General features: G+C 66.5%; 2 protein-coding genes across 2 annotated transcripts; both read right to left on the bottom strand.

Annotated features, from left to right (window-relative positions):
• Window positions 1-54: 54 nt before the first annotated feature.
• On the bottom strand, window positions 55-2517 carry LOC149120309 (uncharacterized). Its single transcript, XM_089321940.1, has one exon. It carries the CDS (start codon window positions 2515-2517, stop codon window positions 193-195), a length of 2325 nt encoding a protein of 774 aa, XP_089178066.1. The 3' UTR covers window positions 55-192.
• Window positions 2518-12225: 9708 nt separating this feature from the next.
• Window positions 12226-17967, bottom strand: COX19 (cytochrome c oxidase assembly factor COX19). Its single transcript, XM_070064270.2, has 3 exons — window positions 17865-17967; window positions 15615-15730; window positions 12226-12790 (listed from the first exon to the last, which is right to left on the bottom strand). The coding sequence occupies exons 1-3, from the start codon at window positions 17944-17946 to the stop codon at window positions 12710-12712; spliced, it is 279 nt and encodes a 92-aa protein (XP_069920371.1). The 5' UTR covers window positions 17947-17967; the 3' UTR covers window positions 12226-12709.
• Window positions 17968-20561: the final 2594 nt, after the last annotated feature.

The following is a 20561-nucleotide window of genomic DNA, read 5'->3' on the forward strand; positions in this document are numbered from 1 at the left end:
GCGGCGGGCGGTGCCTGCTCACCCACGGTGCGCCTGGGGCGGGGACCCGGCCGGCCGGCCGGCCCTGCTGGCCTCCTCCCTTGGGCTGCGCAGCAAGGTGTGTGCCTCCAGGGCGGGGAGGGTGGCCTGCACCGACCTTGCCAGGAAGGGGCAGCCAGTGCCGGAAGCTTCCAGCGTCCTAAAGGCCTCGGGCTACCCAGGGCTCCCACAGAGCCCTCTGCCCCAGGCGTGGCCCACGGTGAGCTGGGCACACCTAGGACCCCAGGCGCGGGGCGGGGGGTCCCTCCTCTGCACAGCCACAGCTGATCCTCCACCTGGCCCCCAACCCTCAGGGTGCAGTGCCCCAGCCTCATCTTGGTCCCCTCCAGAGCGGTCCACGCCCTCGGGTTCCGGGGCGTGACTCCCGTCTCCCTTTGCGGCCTGGTCCATGTATCTCGGGGGGGATTCACCCTGGACGAGGCGTGGCTGGGCGGACGGCGCCGGTGCAGGAGGCCACCCAGCCACATGGCCCCGTGTCCCAGGCTTGTGAGGCCTGGCCAGCTTCAGGCACAACACGGCAGCCCATTTGCCCCCCAATTCGGAGGTCGTGAGGCCTGCAGGTCCCTGTGCCCGGCCCAGAATCCACCACATGGCACGGCGTGGAGCGTGCAATGGGGCACCAGGCGCTGGGGTGGACGCCTGCCTTGCAGCCAGGGAGCGGTCCAGGCACGACTGGTGTGGAGAGGTGTGGGCACAGGCAGGAAATTGGGCTGTGCAGGGGCACAGGACACCTGGGCAGGCCCCGCAGGAGGTGGGAGCGCCACCTGCTGTCTGGGCCCGGGGGGGGGGCAGGGGTTCTGCCTTCTGGCTCTTTCTCTCCCACAGAGGTGGAGTCAGGAGCAGCGTCCCCCCAGGGATCCTGAAGGTAAAGGCTGCGGGGGGGAAGGGGGGCAGAGCTGGCCAGAGGGGCTCGGGTGGGCGGGGCCTGGCAAGGGTGCTGCAGGAGCCTGGGCGGGGCCTCCAGGGGACCATGCCTGCGGCCAGGACAGGGCTGCCCTCCCCAGCACCCCTCAGCACAGCGGGGCCACAGCAGCTCTGACACCACTCACGGCTAGTGCTGGCAGTGGGGGCTCTGGGTGGGAGATGCCACGGTGCTGGCCGAAGTGGAACTGCTGACAGAGGGGGAGATGGGACCAGGGGGGCGGCCAGCGCCTCCAGGTGGCTGCCTGGCCAGGACGTGGCCCCTGGGGGGAAGGGTCTGGCACGCAGGTCCCACAGGAGAGCTCCTCCTGTAGCCCAGGCTGTGCTCGGCCAAACTGTCCTGCGTCCCTGTGGACGTGAAGATGCCACGGTGAGGGCACTAGGGTGGTGGGCCCCAACCGACAGCACAGTGTCCACTACAGTGGGGGACAGGGACGCGGAGACGGACACGCACAGGGACACGGGGACACACACAGGGACACGGAGACACACACAGGGACACACACAGGGACACAGGGACACACACAGGGACATGGAGACACACACAGGGACACACACAGGGACACGGGGACACACACACACAGACATGTGGGACACAGAGATACAAGAACATGGGGACATAGACATGGGGCTGCAGACACACAGGGACACACAGGGACACAGACACAGGGACACACACAGGACACGGGGACACACACAGGGACACGGAGACATGCACAGGGACACGGGACACGCACAGGGACACAGGGACACACACAGGGACATGGGGATACACACAGGGACACGGGGACACACACAGGGACATGGAGACTCACACAGGGACATGGGGGCACACACACAGAGACATGCGGGACACAGAGATACAAGAACATGGGGACATAGACATGGGGCTGCAGAGACACAGGGACACACAGGGACACGGGGACACACACAGGGACACGGGGACACACACAGGGACATGGAGACACACACAGGGACACACACAGGGACACGGGGACACACACACAGAGACATGCGGGACACAGAGATACAAGAACATGGGGACATAGACATGGGGCTGCAGACACACAGAGACACACAGGGACACGGGGACACACACAGGGACACGGGGACACACACAGGGACATGGAGACACACACAGGGACACACACAGGGACACGGGGACACACAGGGCCACAGACACAGGGACACAGGGACATGGGGATATAGGAACACAGGAACACAGACACAGGGACACGGGGACACACATAGAGACACAGACACAGGGACACACAGGGACATGGGGATATAGGAACACAGGAACACAGACACAGGGACACGGGGACACACATAGAGACACAGACACAGGGACACACAGGGACATGGGGATATAGGAACACAGGGACACAGACACAGGGACACGGGGACACACATAGAGACACAGACACAGGGACACACAGGGACACAGACACAGGGACATGGGGACATAGGAACACAGGGACACAGACACAGGGACGGGGGACACACACAGGGACACGGAGACACAGAGACATGCGGGACACAGAGATACAAGAACATGGGGACATAGACATGGGGCTGCAGAGACACAGGGACACACACAGGACACGGGGACACACAGGGCCACAGACACAGGGACATGGGGATATAGGAACACAGGACACAGACACAGGGACACGGGGACACACATAGAGACACAGGCACAGGGACACACAGGGCCACAGACACAGGGACATGGCGACATGGGGATATAGGAACACAGGACACAGGGACACGGGGACACACAGAGACACACAGGGACACACAGGGACATGGGGACATGGGGATATAGGAACAGGGACACAGGGACACAGACACAGGGACATGGGGATATAGGAACACAGGAACACAGGGACACACACAGGACACGGGGACACAGACACAGGACACGGGGACACACACAGGCTCACACACACACACGCGCATGGATGTGTCCCCCGCTGAGCCAAGGACGCTCCCAGGCCTGCAGCAGGTTGTCCCTGGCAGCCCCGACTGGACCTGGCCTCAGACCTCCAGCTGCAGCTGCCCCAGGGACTCGCACGGTCCACGCTGTCTCTCTTAAAAGAAAGGATGCGCTTTGTTCTTACTTGAAAAGCAGAGTTACAAAGACAGAGCTCTGTCATCCGCTGGTTCACTCCCCAGGTGGCCATGACGGCTGGGGCTGGGCCAGGCCAAAGCAGGAGGCGGGCGCTCCATCCTGGTCCCCCACACGGACGCGGGGACGACCCAGGCACCCGGCATCCTCCGCTGCTTCCCCAGGTGCACACGCAGGGAGCTGAGTGGGAGCGGAGCGGCCAGGACTTTGCTCCACAGCTGGCGGCTGAACCTGCGCGCCACACACCGGCCCGCACACCGACTGTCCCGGCAGCTGCAACGGCGTCAGGGAGCACAGCTCCTGGCCGGCCGGCCCGGGCCCTGTACACGGCTGCCTGCTGGCTAACAGACGTAGGTGGCCGGGGCTGGCCCACCGCCCTCTGCCCTGTCCCTCCAGAGCCCAGGTTTCTGGAGTCCCTGCCCCTTGAGGACGGGTCCGGTGGTCGGGGATGACCGATCAGGGCAGGGGTGCAAGCAGAGGGAGCGGCCCAGCCACCCTGTCCAGACATTTCCTCCCAGAGGCCGAGGGCGCCCCGGCTCACTGCACCCCTCCCGTGGTCCACCCACAGAGGAACCTCCTTGAATCTCAAACACTGGCCAAGCCCGTGGGGGTGGGAGCAAGCCTGGGGGCCTGCCCAGCCGGAGGGAGGGGTCGGGGCTGGACTCAGGGTCCTGGGCTGTCTGAGGGTAGGGGTGGCTGGAGGGTACTCCAGATCAGACCCTGGGGTCCCGGTGTGGGGAGGCACCTGTGCAGAGAGCAGGTACAGGACCCCTGCAGCATAATGACCTGGGACCTAGAGCTGTGTGGCACCTGGTAGGGGGCGGGGTCACCCAGGCACCTGAGGGGACGGCGGGGCCACCTGGGCAGAATGGGCCCTGAGCCCAGGCAGTGGGCTGGAGTGGGAAGAACCACCAGGGCAGGGCCAGGCAGCCCCCGGCTGTGTGGGCAGGTGCAGGATGAGGGGACACACAGGGACCCGAGGCCAGGACCACTGCATCAGTCCAACCCAAACACAGGGTGTGGGGAACAGGTCTCTGCACGCTCCCCGCCGCCCGGCCCAGCCACAGGCCGGCCAGCAGCAGCAGGGCCCCGCAGCCATGACGGGCCACACCAGAGCTCAGACAGGGCAGGGCTGTGGGTGTTTCCCGGGGGAGGGGGTTGGAATTGGATTCCAGGGATGTGTGTGAGGGAGACGAGGGCCTCAAGGAGCCAGCTGTCCACGGGGCCCAGCCTGAAGGCCACAAGTCACCAGGCAGCTTCCTGGCGTGCCGGGACAATTCCAGCGCAGCCCACAGCCCGAGGCCGCCTCTGCCCCGCCCCCAACACAGCTGCCCTGAGAAGGGCTTTGCCCAGGAGATGGACGGAAACACGCAAGTCCCCAAGACGGCGCCCGGCCACCAGGAGCGAGGACACGGGAACCGCTCAGGAGGTGGGAGCCCTGGGCTCCCCAGAGACGCCACGGGGCGTGGGGAGCCTCCCTGAGTTCTAGAGCACTGGGAACACACCCGGCCTAGTTGCCGCAAAGAGCAGTCGCCCCAAACATGCCACCCCAACCTGGCAGCACCCGGGGGCACGGGGCAGTGGGAAGGGTCCTTTGAGGCTGGGCGCCGGCACACGACTGGGGCGGGGCCAGGACTGCCGAGGGGGTGCTGGGGCCCCTTCCCATTCAGCACCTAAGGAAGCACCCCCTACGAGGACTCCGACAACTCGGAATCAAGAGGGGCCCAAGCACAGCCCTGGTCCTGACAGTCCCCAGGTGCCACCTGCGTCCTGCAGGGGGCGCCACACGATGGTGCGTCCGCTTCCCCAGGTGCAGCTGAGCCTGCAGGGGACCAGCAGGGAGGCGAGGGCGCCCCGGATGGCCGGCGATGGTAATGCACCGAGGTCACAGCCGGCCCTGAGATGTGGGCCCAGCCCCGGCGGGGTCGGGCAGGCTGGGGTCCTGTACAGAGGCAGCTCCTGCAGATGGGGCTCCGCTGACACCTGGTGGCCGGGGCCTGCCGGCCGCCCCGGGGCATTGAGCGCGCCCGGCTCAGCCTCTGCAGGAGCTCTGTGTCCACCTGCGAAACTGCCCACCGGCAGCCGGGCCTCGGGGCCCTTCCTGGGGAGCCGGGCCCTGTGGAAGGCACGCTCCGGTCTCTCGTCTCGGAGCCCCCTGCGCCTGCACTGCCCTGGCCTGATCCCCTGTTCCTCCTCCTCCTCAGGGCCAGGAGACGGGTGACCCCCGTGGCCCAGGAGAGGGGGAGGGGCAGGAGGCCCCAGAGGAAGAGGCACACGGGGCCTGGCTGCGGCCACAGCACCGCGCAGGACCCCATGAGGACAGCCCTGGGCAGGGGGCTGCATGCTTCAGGGGCCAGCAGGGAAGAGCCGGCCATTCCCGAGGGGCAGAGCTGGGCCTCAGGGCTGGGCAAGCCCAAACCTCTCCTCCCCTCCCTGTGAGCGGGGCACTGGGCGAGGAGGAGGGAATGTCCCTGAGCCGGCAGCCACTCCTGTCGCCGCACACGTGCTCCTGCTGAGGGGCGGAGCCTCCCGGAGCAGAGGAAGTGCCCAGGACCCCGGGCAGCCGTGGGCCCACCAGGCTGCACCTGGCACTCCGTCCGTCCCCCACTGCACACGCTGCAGCCCCACAGCAGCACAGCGGTGAGAACGCGGCTCCTCCCAGGAAGCCTCGGGCAGGGGGTCAGGAGCTCACAGCGTCCACCAGGTGGCCAGTGGGGGCCTGCACACCTCGGCCTGGGCGCAGTGTCCTGGGCACAGCCCCCGGGGGGTTCCCAGTGAGAGCTGCAGGAGATGGGTGCTTGTGCTCCGTGCCTGTCTGGGGAGGCGCCGCCCGCCCCGCCGGCTCCCCTCACTCCCACTCTGTGAGCCCGAGGCTGAGGCCCCCTCGCCTCCCGTCCGTCACAGTGCTGTGACAGTCACTCGTCTGCCATGTCTCTCAAGGAGACCCCTGCGTCCTCAGCACAGATGCGTTCCCGTCAGTGACTCGCGGCCGGCGCTGCGGCGTGGCGGGCTGGGCCTCCTGCAGCACCAGCGCCCCATGTCGGCGCTGGTTCCAGTCCCAGCCGCTCCACTTCTGATGCAGCTCCCAGCTAGTGCACCTGGGAGAGCAGCAGAAGACCCACGTGCTTGGGCCCCTGCACTCGCCTGGGAGACCTGAGTGAAGCTCCTGGCTCTGGATTGGCCCAGCTCTGGCCATTGCGGCCATTTGGGGAGCAAATCGGCGGGTGGAAGATCTCTCTCCCTCTCTCTCTCTGTAACTCTGTCTCTCAAATGAGTAAGATCTTTAGAACAGCCGGCGCCGTGGCTCACTAGGCTAATCCTCCACCTAGAGGCGCCGGCACACCGGGTTCTAGTCCCGGTTGGGGCGCCGGATTCTGTCCCGGTTGCCCCTCTTCCAGGCCAGCTCTCTGCTGTGGCCAGGGAGTGCAGTGGAGGATGGCCCAGGTGCTTGGGCCCTGCACCCCATGGGAGACCAGGAAAAGCACCTGGCTCCTGGCTCCTGCCATCGGATCAGCGCGGTGCGCCGGCTGCAGCGGCGGCCATTGGAGGGTGAACCAACGGCAAAGGAAGACCTTTCTCTCTCTGTCTCTCTCTCACTGTCCACTCAAAAAAAAAAAAAAAAAAAAAGATCTTTAGAACAATAAATATTTACATGTGAGGTGGGTAAGACAGGCGCCACAGAGCCCTGTCCTCGCGAGTGGAGGCCACCATAAAGCTCATGTGGACACAGCCACCCGCGGGGCCCACACGCTCCCAGCTTTCTCAGCCCAGGGGGACCACAGAGGACACGGGACCCCGGGGGGCTCCAGGCCCTGACACAGGAGAGCGCCTGGCACCCAATGTGTGGCACAGACAGGACAGTGCAGCCACAGGCATGCGCTCATAGCAGATAGGAGGCTACAATCGCACAGGAGCTGTGGAACTCACGACGTCATGGCCATGGAAATGACGCATGCTTGTCCTAACACAGGCCGGAAGAACGTCACAGCTGCTCCAGTCATTTGCCCAGTGCTGCCCAAGCCCCCCCCCCCCCCACCACCACCACCACCACGAGAGCCAGGATGGGTCTGGACAGTGCGTGTCACACGGGTGGCTCACTGTTTGTTTTTCTTTTTAAGATTTATTTATTTAGGCCAGCACCGCGGCTCACTAGGCTAATCCTCTGCCTGCTGCGCCAGCACCCCGGGTTCTAGTCCCGGTCGGGGTGCTGGATTCTGTCCCGGTTGCCCCTCTTCCAGGCCAGCTCTCTGCTGTGGCCAGGGAGTGCAGTGGAGGATGGCCCAAGTGCTTGGGCCCTGCACCCCATGGGAGACCAGGAGAAGTACCTGGCTCCTGCCATTGGATCAGCGCGGTGCGCCAGCTGCAGCGGCTATTGGAGGGTGAACCAATGGCAAAGGAAGACCTTTCTCTCTGTCTCTCTCTTACTGTCCACACACACACACACACACACACACACAATTATTTATTTATTTAAAGTCAGAGTTACACAGAAGGAGCAGGAGAGGCAGAGAGAGAGAGAGAGAGAGAGAGAGAGGTCTTCCATCTGCTGGTTCACCCCCCAACTGGCCGCCAACGGCTGGAGCTGTGCTGATTTGAAGCTGAGCCAAGAGCCTCTTCCAGGTCTCCCATGTGGGTGCAGGGGCCCAAGCACTTGGGCCATCTTCCACTGCTTTCCCAGGCCACAGCAGAGAGCTGGATCGGAAGTGCAGCAGCTGAACCAGTGCCCCTATGGGATGCCGGCACCACAGGCGGCGTCTTTGCCTGCTATGCCACAGCGCTGGCCCATGGCTGTTTTTTAAAAGTTCCTCTGTTCCTGCCTCCTAAGCACACAACCATTTTAAAGACTACAAAGGGGCCCAATGGACACCAGATTCTAGTCCCAGTTTCTCCTCTTCCAGTCCAGCTCTCTACTGTGGCCCAGGAGGGCAGTGGAGGATGGCCCAAGTGCTTGGGCCCTGCACCCGCGTGGGAGAACCAGAACAATCCGAAGCTCCTGGCTTCGGATTGGTCCAGCTCCGGCCATTGTGGCCATCTGGGGGATGGAAGACCTCTCTCTCTCTGTCCTTCAAATAAATAAAAGGCGCAAGAGGAATAGTCAGCACTCCTCACAACACTCACAACTTCCCAGAACCCCACTTCACCCATGGAGAAAAGTTAGAGTGCAGCCGGAAATGACCATGACGCCCAGCTGAGGGGCCGACTGACCGCCACTGCAGCCCCTGGTGAGGGGCTCATCTGGTCTAAGTCACAGAAAACGCATTTCACGGCTGACTCAAACACCCATGCTCCTGGCAGAACCGGAGCTGCCCACACCGCACCCAGCCACAGGCCTGGGGCAGGACGGGGCTCGGCTGCTGTGCCCACTGCCAGCCCCGGCGCCACCGTCCAGTGGCCTCACTGGGACAGGAAGAGGGCTGTGCCCATCAGAACTGGCTGCCCCTTCCTCCCGAGGCTGCCCGTCCACTTCTGTCACGTGACACATGGCCATCTTGATCTTGTAGATACACCAGGGATCACAAGGCCCAAGGAGGTGGGGCGGGGAGTGGACATAACAGATGCCCCAATCACATATATCCTTTTTTTTTTTAATATAAAGGTTTATTTATTTGAAAGTGAGTTACAGAGAGAGAGAAGGGGAGCCACAGAAAGAGAGAGTATCTTCCATCTGCTGGCCTCAACAGCCAGAGCTGCGCTCATCAGGAGTCAGGAGCCAGTTTTTCTGGGTCTCCCACGGGTGCAGGGGCCCAAGGACTTGGGCCATCTTCCACTGCTTTCCCAGGCCACAGCAGAGAGCTGGATCAGAAGTGGAGCAGTCAGGACTCAAACTGGTGCCCATATGGGGTGCCGGCACTGTAGACAGTGGTTTACCAGCTATGCCACAATGCCAGCCCTGTAAGTCCTTTTAAATTGTTTATCTGGGGCCGGCGCTGTGCCACAGTGGGTTAAGCCACCGGCAATGCTAACATCCCATTGAGTCCCAGCTGCTCCACTTTCAATCCGGCTCCCTGTTAATGCACCTGGGAAAGTAGCAGAAGATGGCCCAAGTGCATGGGCCCCTGTAGCCACGTGGGAGACCCGGATGGAGCTCCTGGCTCTTGGCTTTGACCTGGCCCAGCCCCAGCCATTGCAGCCATCTGAGGAGGGCATCAGTGGATGGAAGACCCCCCCCCCCTTTCCTTCTTGCTAACTCTGCCTTTCAAATAAATAAATAAATCTGTAAAAAGCTTTATTCAAGAGGCAAGCTCCCACCTGCCAGTTCACACCCCAGTGCCTACAAGGGGAGGGGCAGGGCTCCACCCAGGTCTCCCACACGGGATGGACCACCCCCTGCTGCCTCCTAGGGTCTGGTTGGGAAGGGGCCCGAGCCCAGAGCCGAACCCCGGCACTGATGTGGGGTGCGGTCGTCTTCTAACAGGTGACGTGACTGCTCGGCTAAACGCCCACCCCCACTTACGCCTTCCTGGGACTGCGGGGTGGGCAGAGAAAGCACCGGGAGGCTCCCGACAGCGGCAGGGACGGAGCTCAGGAGCCTCAGAACGGCGGCCTCCGCTGCGCTCGCACTCCCCCTCTTCCACAGCCTCCAGGAAAGCACCTCTATTCTCAACCCAGTTGGTTTTTTTTTTTTTTTTTTTTTTTTTTTTAAGATTTATTTGTTTATTTGAAAGTCAGAGTTACACAGAGAGGAGAGGCAGAGAGAGAGAGAGAGGTCCTCCATCCGCTGGTTCACTCCCCAAATGGCTGCAATGGCCGGAGCTGCACCGATCAGGAGCCAGGAGCTTCTTCCTGGTCTCCCAAGTGTGTGCAGGGGCCCAAGGACCTGGGCCATCTTCTACTACTTTCCCAGGCCATACTGGAGAGCTGGATCGGAAGTGGAGCAGCCGGGTCTCGAACCGGTGCCCATATGGGATGCCGGCGCTGCAGGCTGGGGCTTTAACCCACTGTAGCACAGTGCCGGCCCCTTTAACCCTCTATCTACATAACCCACACAAGTGGACACGAGCCTAAGCCTACCCCTGGACACAGACACAGACAGGTGAGCAGGTGGGAGCCCCCACCTGGCCGCGGGCACCTGATGGTAACGTGTTGCGTGACTCCCCGTGTCTGCCAGGCTCTGCGCCCACCCCAGGACCCCAGTGTTGCCCTGGGCGTCTGCCAGCGCTCACTACTACACCACACAGCCGACACCCAGGGCAGAAGGCTGGGGCGGGAGACCAGGTGCACTCTCCATGGCCAGGGCCAGCCAGGGAACAGCACAGCAGCCTGAGAGGCCTGCGGGCAGCAGAGGCCAGGCAGCCACTGTCCCGACACCTCCCTGACGCCGGCCCTGCACACAGCTCAGCGGCCTGATGCCACGAAGCTTGCCGGACAAACAGGAAGCCTGCTGGGGGGGGCGTGTACCTGAAGCGCTCCCCAACACACCTGGGGACGAGGCCGTGGGTGTGCCAGGACCGAGGGGCTCTGGCCGCCTCCACGCCAGCCCCGCCCCTCGAGGGAAGGGGCCCAGGGGCCCGGCTGCTTCCCGTCTCTGGGACTCTGAGCCCACCCTGGGCGCCCTCCGACACTGCCCTGGCTGACCGGGACACGTTTGTACAGGGACAAGAGGAGGCCCCCACAGCAGCCATGGGAGCCTGCAGGAGCTTTCCAGGAGGACCCCGGAGGTCCAGAGGGCACCGCTGCGTGGGAGACAGCGGCGCTGCCCGTGGCCATCAGGACGGATGGACCTCACCGCACCACGGAGACAGAGCTCAGCCAGGGAGTCCACACACACGCTTTCAGCTTTTCATCTAAAAATGATGTCGGACCTCCTGGACCCGGGCTCCGCCCCACCATGTCACAGAACCTAGGGCGGCCTGCAGCGCCAGCTCCTGACCGACGCAGCTCACGGGCGGCCGAGGGAGGGGCCGTGTCCTCAGCGGTCAGTCGGGGCGGCCTCCCCCAGGACCTTACTGCTGCGCCCTGCTCCCATCACTTCTCCTCTCCGGCATCTCCTGTCACTTATCCTGTGGGCGGGGCCACCGAGAGCCCCTGTGTGGCGCCTCCTGCTCCTCCCAACAGCCCCGTTCACAGCCAGCTCCTGAGGGGGGCTCCTGTACACACTCACACACGCTCACGCACTCGTGTGCAACCCACGTGTGAACATGCACTCACACCGGCGCACACACAGGCGCACGTGCATGTGTGTACACACGCACACACCCACATGGTTGCCCAACGCTGCGCAGGTGGCTGCTGCCCAGCCTCCAGTGGGTCCCGCACGGGCTCAGCGGTCACGGCCACACTCGGGCCCCCACAACGGGTTTGGAGGCGGAACACCCAGGCCCCCCATTTTTGTAGCTCAGCACCACCTCGCACGGTTCCTGCACCCCGTTCCACACTCTCCTGGCTGCCCTCGCAGGGCTCAGCGGCCGCTGTCCCGACGGGCTCTTCCCGCAGGCAACGCACAGACCCCCGGGGGCTCAGGGGCCGCACCACGGCTTCCCGGCCACAAACAGGCTGCAGCACACGGCCCGCACTGACAAAGCCCACTGGCAAAAGCAGCAGACACTCGGCTGCCCACGTGGAAGCAGGACGGAGAGCACAGGCTGAACTCTGACCAGATGATGGGGGCGGGGCTATGGGGAGGGCGGGCAGTGGGTGGGGCCAGCTGGGGCGGGGCTAATGGGGGAGGGCGGGCAGTGGGTGGGGCCAGCTGGGGCAGGGCTAATGGGGGCAGGCAGTGGAGGTGGGGCTAATGGGGGAGGGCAGGTAGTGGAGGCGGGGCCAGTTGGGGGCAGGGCAGTGGAGGGGAGCCCAGCTGCAGCACAGTGGGGGGAGGCTGACCACAGAAGGCCCTGCCCCCACAGAACAGAGCAGGCACTTACATGCGGAGAACTGGCCACGCCCTCTTCCAATCTGCATGGCTACACAGGAAGCTGGGGACAGCCTGCGGGGCCAGCCCCTCCCCGAGTGCCGTGGGAAGCATCCCGCTCATGGCGTGAAACCTGTCACACGTCAAGGTCACCCCAGACACCCTGCCGTGGCGTGGGGACCCAGCAAGGTCTCCGTGGTCAGCGGTGCCCGAGAGCCGGCACGGACGCCGGCTGAGCCGCTCTCCACAGGCGCTGGGGGGCTCGGGGGTTTCACAGAGCGAAAGCTCAGAAGACGCCGCCAGGTTTATTTGCGAGCTCCTCTATTGCTCTGCGGTTCCCCGTCGCCGGCTGAGACACCGCGGGGACAGCGCGGGCCGATTCCAGCCAGAACAGCTCGGTCACAGGCCTGGACGCGCAAACCCAGAACTCTCAGTCAGTCAGAGGCTGCCAGCCGCCTCACTTCCTGTTCCCCGTCTACTTCTGTCAGCGAACGACAGTGAGGCACTGAGCGGCGCGACAGGGCGAGGACAAGGGCGCCCCGCTCCCCGCGCTGCCCGTGGGTGGCCCCAGGGGACGGTGCTGCACCCACCTCGCCAGCCCTGGGAGCCCGTCCCCGACAGGGCTGACGGGACACGTCTCAGGGAGCAGGCCTCAGGAGAGCCCTCCCCCCAGGGCCGCAGAGGCGCCCACGGCACTCGCCCCCATGTCCGCACGCCCGGGCGGCTCTGTCACTCCGGCCCAGGGCCCTGGACAGACCGGCGGCTTCCGCTCAGAACGCGCTCTTGGCCTCCGATTGGCCATCTGTCAGGTCTCCAAACCCCAGCTTCTCCAGGGGTTCTTGCGCCATCAGCTGCCTAAAAGAAAAACAGGAAGTTGTCAGAGTGGGAAGAGCGGAAAGGGCGGCGTCCACACAGGGCCCCTCCCCGGAGGGCGGGGTCCGCAGGGTTTCCAGCCACACTGCAGGGACCCGAGGCCCAAGCAGTGTGCAGGAAGCCTGCAGGCCCAGGTGGAGCCAGGCGGGGAGGCCGGGGGCAGCCGTGGCACCCAAACCTGTCCAGAGCCAGCCGCTGGTCACCAGGAAGGGCCGCGAGGGGAGGACAGCACACAGCCCTCATCACGCCAGCCGCACCACCCTGCACAGCCAGGGCCAGGGGCCAGGCCCGCCGCAGCCCAGGCAGCCAGCACCGTCCCTCAAACACCTGTGGCCAGCTCTGCTCAGTGCGGCTCAAGGCCTGGGACGCCCAGCACCGGGCACCGCCCTGCCCCTGCCGGGCCCCCTCACGGCCCTGAGACACGGCCCTGTCCGCCGCTCTGTGCCCGGTGCTACTGGGCGACGCTGGGCCACTGCACTGCCTGACAGCAAGGAGCACGAAGACTCCTGCCAGCTCGGAGCGGCCACGGCCGGCACAGCACAGCAGCCCAGGAATGCCCACTGCCCACCCGGCCAGTGCCCGGAGGACACCCCCAGAGAACACTCGGAATATGACCCACACCCGACAGCAGCCACAGTGAGACAGCGGCGAGCGGGGAGGGACTCAGGGCTCAGAGGTGAGGTGGAGCAGCTGAGTGCAGGGGAGGGGGGGAGTGCAGGGGAGGGGAGGGGAGGGGGGCTGAGTCAGGGGACCCCGGGGAAGGGCCTGCAGGAGCCCCCCCAGGCTCGGTGTTGGGGTGTTGGTGTCTCCGAGGGGCAAGCCCGAGCCTCCTTTGCCCCCAGCAGGCCGAGCTACGGTGCCTCCGGGGGGTTCAGGATCTCCCCCGGAACCACTGCTCGGACAGGAGCGGGAGCCCCTGCCAGTCACAGCCCGCAGCACCCCCGCGCTTGGCCCATCACAGCCCTGTGCGGCGGCACCGACACAACTCCTTACCCCTGAACGAGGCCACTGTGACAGACGCCGGCCACGGGGAGGAAGCCCCGGGCACCGCTGCCCACCAGGGGGACAGGCGGCTGCACACGGAGCTCAGGCGGGGCATCCCCCATGCACAGCCTGACCTCAGGAGCGCCCTTCCCGGGTGAGCCAGGAGGCAGGGCCGGTGAGGGTGAGAGCTGGCGCCGACGGGGGCCCGTGCGTGTCGGGACAGGAAGGGCAGTCCACTGTCGGCACAGAGCCCCGCCCCGCGGGCCCCACAACACCGCGCTGCCCCAGGTTCTAGGGCAGGGCTCTATGCCTCTCACAGGCCCTGTGTCCCTCACAGCACACGCGATGTCCCTGTCAGCCCTGTGCCCCAGGCCCTGTGTCCCTCACAGCACACGCGATGTCCCTGTCAGCCCTGTGCCCCAGGCCCTGTGTCCCTCACAGCACACGCGATGTCCCTCACAGCCCTGTGCCCCAGGCCCTGTGTCCCTCACAGCACACGCGATGTCCCTCACAGCCCTGTGTCCCAGGCCCTTGTCCCCTCACAGCACACGCGATGTCCCTCACAGCCCTGTGCCCCAGGCCCTTGTCCCTCACAGCACACGCGATGTCCCTGTCAGCCCTGTGTCCCTCACAGCACACGCGATGTCCCTGTCAGCCCTGTGCCCCAGGCCCTTGTCCCTCACAGCACACGCGATGTCCCTCTCAGCCCTGTGTCCCTCACAGCACACGCGATGTCCCTGTCAGCCCTGTGTCCCTCACAGCACACGCGATGTCCCTGTCAGCCCTGTGCCCCAGGCCCTTGTCCCTCACAGCACACGCGATGTCCCTCTCAGCCCTGTGTCCCTCACAGCACACGCGATGTCCCTGTCAGCCCTGTGTCCCTCACAGCACACGCGATGTCCCTCACAGCCCTGTGCCCCAGGCCCTTGTCCCTCACACAGGAGCAGCCCCGGCCTGGGCCAGGCCCTGCCATCAGCCTGGCTGCGCTCATCCGGTTCGGCTCGCCCCACGTGCCTGAGCCCGGCTCCTCTGCGCAGGTCCCCCTCAGCCCCAGGGACTGAGCTGAGCCCTGGGGACCTTCTCAGCTCACACCTGGGCGGAGCCCCGACCCGTCCGCCCCAGGAAGAAGGCTCATCGCGCCAGGTCCAAAGACCCACGCGATTAAGAAATAATTTGAAGAATCAGCCACTGACATGATCGCTTCGAGAAGGGGAATCCCACGAGCTCTTGAAGGCGCACGGTGCGGCTGGGCCCGCGTGGCACTGGGCGACTCCGAGCGCTCGGCAGAGGGCCGGCGGGGGTCCACAACCCTCGCACACCCGTGTGCACCAACAGCGAGACAGGCTTTGCCTGGGGAGGCGTCGGAGCGAGGACGGCTCGTGTCCACCTGTCCTCGGCAGCCCCGCGCCGCGCCAGGATCGGAGCTGCCTGCTCCTCGCTGAGGGCTGGGGGCCAGGGCGTGAGCTCCGCCCCCGCGCCTCCCCGCGCCCCTCCTCATCCCCTCGCCTCTCCTCCCCATCCCGCCTCTCCTGGCCTCCGCACCTCTCCTCCCCACCCCCCGCCCCTCCTCACCCCTCCTTGCCCCTGCACCTCTCCTTGCCCCTCCTCGCCCCCGCACCTCCCAGAGCGCAGCCAAGTGTGGGGGAACTGCGACCCCCACTGCCTCTCGGGCACGCGACTCTGAGGCCTGGGTGACTCTGAGGCCGGCAGCTGCCCAGGTCTGCAGACAGCACTCGGGGTGCGGCGGTCACTAGGAAGGGGTCCCAGTGCGCGCCTGCAGAGCCCACCTCCCGGCTCACCCTGCGCTGAGCCCGCCACTTGCCTGTCCATGCGGCACTCCAGGTACTCCTTGGACTGCTTCCTGCACGAGGCGTTCTCAAAGTTGTTCTCCCGGAGACACCGCAGGAACGTCTCCTTGAAGCGCCTGCATTCACCTGCGGTGACAGACCCTCCCTTGGCTCCATCTCCAGTCTAGACGGAGCAGCCCTCCGCGGGTGCACCAGCCGGGCTGCGCCAGGACTCCTGGGTGGGCGGCAGGGACCCCAGGCACTTCCGCAGCCGCCAGCGGAATCAGCCCCAGGAGCCCGCGCAGGCCAGGCCGCCCCAGGACACGGAACACTTCCCTCCATTCTCTTAAAGAATCGTTTGTTTATTTATTTGAAAAACAGAGTTATACAGGAAGATAGAGACAGAGAGACAGAGGGAGAGATGGAGGGAGAGAGAGGGAGAGGGGGGGAGGGGGGAGAAGGAGAGAGGGAGAGAGGGAGAGAGAGAGAGAGGGAGAGAGGGAGGGGGGAGAGAGAGAGGGAGAGAGAGAGAGAGGGAGAGAGAGAGAGAGAGGGAGAGGGAGAGAGAGAAAGGGGGAGAGAGAGGGAGAGAGGGAGGGGGGGAGAGGGGGAGAGAGAGGGGGGAGAGGGAGAGAGGGAGGGGGGAGAGGGGAAGAGGGAGGGGAAGAGGGGGGAGAGAGAGGGAGAGAGAGGGAGAGAGGGGGAGAGAGAAAGAGGGGGGAAGGGGGAGAGGGGGGAGAGAGAGGGAGAAAGGGAGAGAGGGAGGGGGAGAGGGGGAGAGAGAGGGAGGGGGAGAGAGGGGGAGAGGGAGAGAGGGAGGGGGAGAGGGAGGGAGAGAGAGGGAGAGAGGGGGAGAGGGAAGGAGAGGGGTGAGAGATGGGGAGAGAAAGAGGGAGAGAGGGAAGGAGAGGGGGGAGGGGGGAGAGGGAGGGAGAGAGAGGGAGAGAGATCTTCAGTCCCCAACCATCAACCGGAGCTGCTCCAGGCCTCCCAGGCGGGTGCAGGGCCCGAGGACCTGGGCTGCCCTCCACTGCCCTCCCGGGCTGGGTCAGGAGTGGGGCGGGCGCTGCAGCCGCCCCGGGCCCTGGACTCGCTCTCAAAGCCGCAGACCCCGGAGACAGCGGCGCCACACTGCTGGCCGCCCCTTGGGCCCTGTGTTCACTTCTCCAAGAGGCCCCCGCGTCCCCTCCCCTCCCCAGGACTCCGCGTCCCCTCGCCTCACCTCGGACCCTGCGTCCCCCCATTCCCCTCCCTCGGACCCTGTGTACCCCCCTCCACCTCCCTGGGACCCCCGTCCCCTCCCCTCCCCTTGTCCCCGCGTCCCCTCCCTCGTCCCCGTGTCCCCTCCCTCGGACCCCCGTCCCCTCCCCTCGGACCCTGCGTCCCCTCCCTCGGTCCCCGCGTCCCCTCCCCTCCCCTCGACCCCGCGTCCCCTCCCTCGTCCCCTCCCCTCCCTCGTCCCCGCGTCCCCTCCCTCGGACCCCCGTCCCCTCCCCCGGACCCCCCCCCCGTCCCCTCCCCTCGTCCCCTCCCCTCCCTCGTCCCCGCGTCCCCTCCCCTCCCTCGGTCCCCGCAACCCTCCCTCGGACCCCCGTCCCCTTCCCCGGACCCCCGTCCCCTCCCCTCGTCCCCTCCCCTCCCTCGTCCCCGTGATCCCCTCCCCTCGGACCCCCGTCCCCTACCCCGGTCCCCGCGTCCCCTCCCCTCCCTCGGACCCCGCGTCCCCTCCCTCGGACCCGCGTCCCCTCCCCCGGACCCCCCCCCGTCCCCTCCCCTCGTCCCCTCCCCTCCCTCGGACCCCCGTCCCCTCCCTCGGACCCCCGTCCCCTCCCTCGGACCCGCGTCCCCTCCCTCGGACCCCCTTCCCCGCGTCCCCTCCCCTCCCTCGGACCCCCGTCCCCTCCCTCGGACCCCGCGTCCCCTCCCCTCGGACCCCGCGTCCCCGCGTCCCCTCCCCTCCCTCGGACCCCCGTCCCCTCCCTCGGACCCCGCGTCCCCTCCCTCGGACCCGCGTCCCCTCCCCTCGTCCCCGCGTCCCCTCCCCTCGTCCCCGCGTCCCCTCCCCTCGGACCCCCGTCCCCTCCCCTCGTCCCCGCGTCCCCTCCCCTCGGACCCCCGTCCCCTCCCCTCGTCCCCGCGTCCCCTCCCCTCCCTCGGACCCGCGTCCCCTCCCCTCGGACCCCCGTCCCCTCCCCTCGTCCCCGCGTCCCCTCCCTCGGACCCCGCGTCCCCTCCCTCGGACCCCGCGAACTCCAGCTCCACCGCGCCCGCCGCCGCTCACCGAAGTGGTCCAGCGGGAAGCTGCCCTTGTCCGGCGGCCGCGGCTGGAAGCTCTTGGAACCGAAGTTCATGGCAGTCGACATGACGGCGGCGCAGGCGTCCGCGAGCGACGCGCACCGTGCGCAGGGCGGCCGGCCGAGCGCCGAGCAGGCCCGCGGAGCGCCGAGCACATCGAGCGCGGGCTGCAGGCCCCGCCCCCGCCCCGCCGGAAGCTGCCCGTCCCCGAGCGCGCCGCAGGGCTCCGGCCCCTCCTAAGGACTTGGCCGGCGACTCGTGCCCCGACCTGCCGCCCAGGGGCCTGCTGCCCTCGGTGGGAGGCAGCCGCGGGCAAGGCCTCCGTGTCTGACCGAGGACCCGCTCAGCTGCCCTGCAGGGCCGGCTCGGCACCCACCCCACCTCGAGCAACCAGAGGCCGGCGGCCAGGCCCGGCCACCTCAGCCCAGATTCCCCGCTGGCCGCTCTGTGAGCCCACCCCTGGCCTCGGATGAGCCCCCGCACTGCTGCTGAAGCCAGAAGGCGGGAGTCCCCTGCCCGGGGCCTAGCTCAGCCCCGCCCCTCCAGAGGCCTGCAGCTCTGCCCTTTGCTGGGTCCGCCCAGGACGGGGTCTGGGGCGGGCACCGCATGTCTGTGTCCAGCGCTCAGGGCTGCCCGTCGTCCTGGCCTCGCCCGGGGCCGCGGGCCCGCTCTGAACGTGCCAGGACGGGTTGCACCTTGTTCTGCTCCACGTGGTCCACGGCGGGGACCAGGGGCCCACACTGGGTTACTCATTAATGTTTCCCGGGCTGCGGACAATGGAGGCCTTTATGGCCCAGTCCTCTCCACCAGATCCCACCAAGCCCCGGAGGCCCCGAGCCCAGCGGCGGGGTGCCGGCCACTGGCTCAGCCTGGGGGGGGGGGGGCTTCCGACCACTGTGTTAGTCTGGGGGGCTTCCGGCCACTGGCTCAGCTGGGGGGGTGCGGCTTCCAGCCACTGGCTCAGCCTGGGGGGGGGGGGCTTCTGGCCACTGTCCCCCCTGGGGGGGCGGGCCTTCTGGCCTCGGACCCTGGGCCGGGATCAGCGCTTTGCCTGAGTCTGGCAGCTGAGAGAAGAGGGAGCGATTTTCACTCGGGGTTCACGGATGTGGAAAGGACCCGACCTGCGGGAACCCCTCTCCTCAGGGGGTCCCCGGCCTGCATCGGTGCCTGGGGATGAATGAATGAATGAACCCGCCCCAACTCGGGGTACCAGGGCTGCGGCTCGCCATGCAGCTGTCAGGGTTGGTGTCAGGATTTTAGGGTTGAAGAGGGCGGGGAGGAGCGGTCAGCCTGCTGTCCGAGGCAGACGACCCGTGAAGGCTCCCGGAGGGGCGGCCCTTATCCTGCCAGCCAATGCTTGCAGGGCCAAATCTGGTACCGGCTCTGCCTCTGGACCCCCGAGGGAACCCACTCACCCTCCCCCCAGGGCCACGGCCAGGCGTGACCTGAGCCAGTCAGTCAAGGTCCCACGTGGGTCCCGCCCCGCAAACCTGAGGCCCCGCACACCTTGGACACCTGCGATGGAGGGCGTGGGGTGCGCGTGCCCAGCGGGCAGCAGTCGGAGGCACACATCCAACTCCCCGGCACCTGCCACGTCGGGGTGACCATTACCACGTGGGTGTGGGCAGATGTCGAAACCCATCAAAGTCCATGCTTGAAACAGGGGGTTCAAAGTCCACACGTGACCTGCGCAAGGAGTGGAGACCCCCGCACACAGAGCACGCGGGGCGGGGCTGGAGCTGAGTGGCGGCCCCCAGAGACAAGCCCAACGCGCTCACTGGCCCTGAACCCAGAGGAAGACGGGCAGAGCTTGGAGCAAAGCAGGCGGGCAGCAGCGGCCAGGCCCAGGGGCCACCACGGCGGGGCACGCGGCCTCTGGGGGCAGCCGGGCCGGCCCGGGTATCGGCGTCCTGGTCCACGCGGACAGACGCGGCTCTGAGCCTTGGGGTCCTGCCTGCTCCTGCGCTTCCCCCCTGTGGCTCCGCCCACACTGGCTGGCCACAGGCAGGGCTGAGGACAGGGCTCTGTCGGAGTCCCGAGCCTGGCATGCGACGGGCACTCAGTGACCGCTCCCTGAACTAATTCAGTGAAGGTTCCTGGCCTGGGCAGGCAGGACCCCGGGCCGGGACCCTCGGTGCAGGTCTTGGAATGCGGCGTTCTACATGAAGGGCCCAGCGACCCTGCAGACCCAGCCCCGGGGCTGTGCTGGGCGCCCTGGGTCTCGGGTTGTGCAATCGGGACTGGGCTCCCCTTGCTCCGCCCACTGACGGAGCCGGGTATCTGGGGTGGGGGGGGCTGCCTTCTGAGGTGGCAGGTGGCAGGAAGCAGGCCCAGCCATCTCCCTCCAACCCCGCCACCAGCGTTTAGGGGATGGGGCTTGGAAGCCCAGCCCCCTGTCAGCCCTCCTCCCAGCCCCACCCTGCCCTGGCAGCAGCACTGGGGCCTGTGCACAAGGGGCCACAGCCTCTGAGAACCCTGGGTTTTGCATTTGCTTTTATTTCTTTGAAAGGGAGAGACACACACGGAGAGATTCCACCTGCCAGCTCACTCCTCTTATGCCAGCAATAGCCAGGCCTGGGCCAGGCCAAAGCCGGGAGCCCGGAGCTCAGTCCTCCCACGTGGTACCCGGGACCCAGTCCCTGCAGCCACTACTGCCGCCTCCCAGGGGGCACATGGCAGGAAG

Source organism: Oryctolagus cuniculus, chromosome 19, assembly GCF_051225735.1.
Source record: "Oryctolagus cuniculus isolate XC-2025 breed Fujian yellow rabbit chromosome 19, ASM5122573v1, whole genome shotgun sequence".
Lineage (NCBI taxonomy): Eukaryota > Metazoa > Chordata > Mammalia > Lagomorpha > Leporidae > Oryctolagus > Oryctolagus cuniculus.

What these genes read in the sequence shown, in the direction of transcription:
- LOC149120309 (XM_089321940.1), bottom strand. Translation starts at nt 2,517, where the DNA reads ATGTTCTTGTATCTCTGTGTCCCGCATGTCTCTGTGTCTCCGTGTCCC.
- COX19 (XM_070064270.2), bottom strand. Translation starts at nt 17,946, where the DNA reads ATGTCGACTGCCATGAACTTCGGTTCCAAGAGCTTCCAGCCGCGGCCG. An exon ending in CTTCCCGCTGGACCACTTCG is followed by an intron (nt 15,731 to 17,864) that starts GTGAGCGGCGGC and finishes CTGTCACCGCAG; the next exon opens with GTGAATGCAGGCGCTTCAAG. An exon ending in AGTGCCGCATGGACAGGCAA is followed by an intron (nt 12,791 to 15,614) that starts GTGGCGGGCTCA and finishes TCTTTTAGGCAG; the next exon opens with CTGATGGCGCAAGAACCCCT.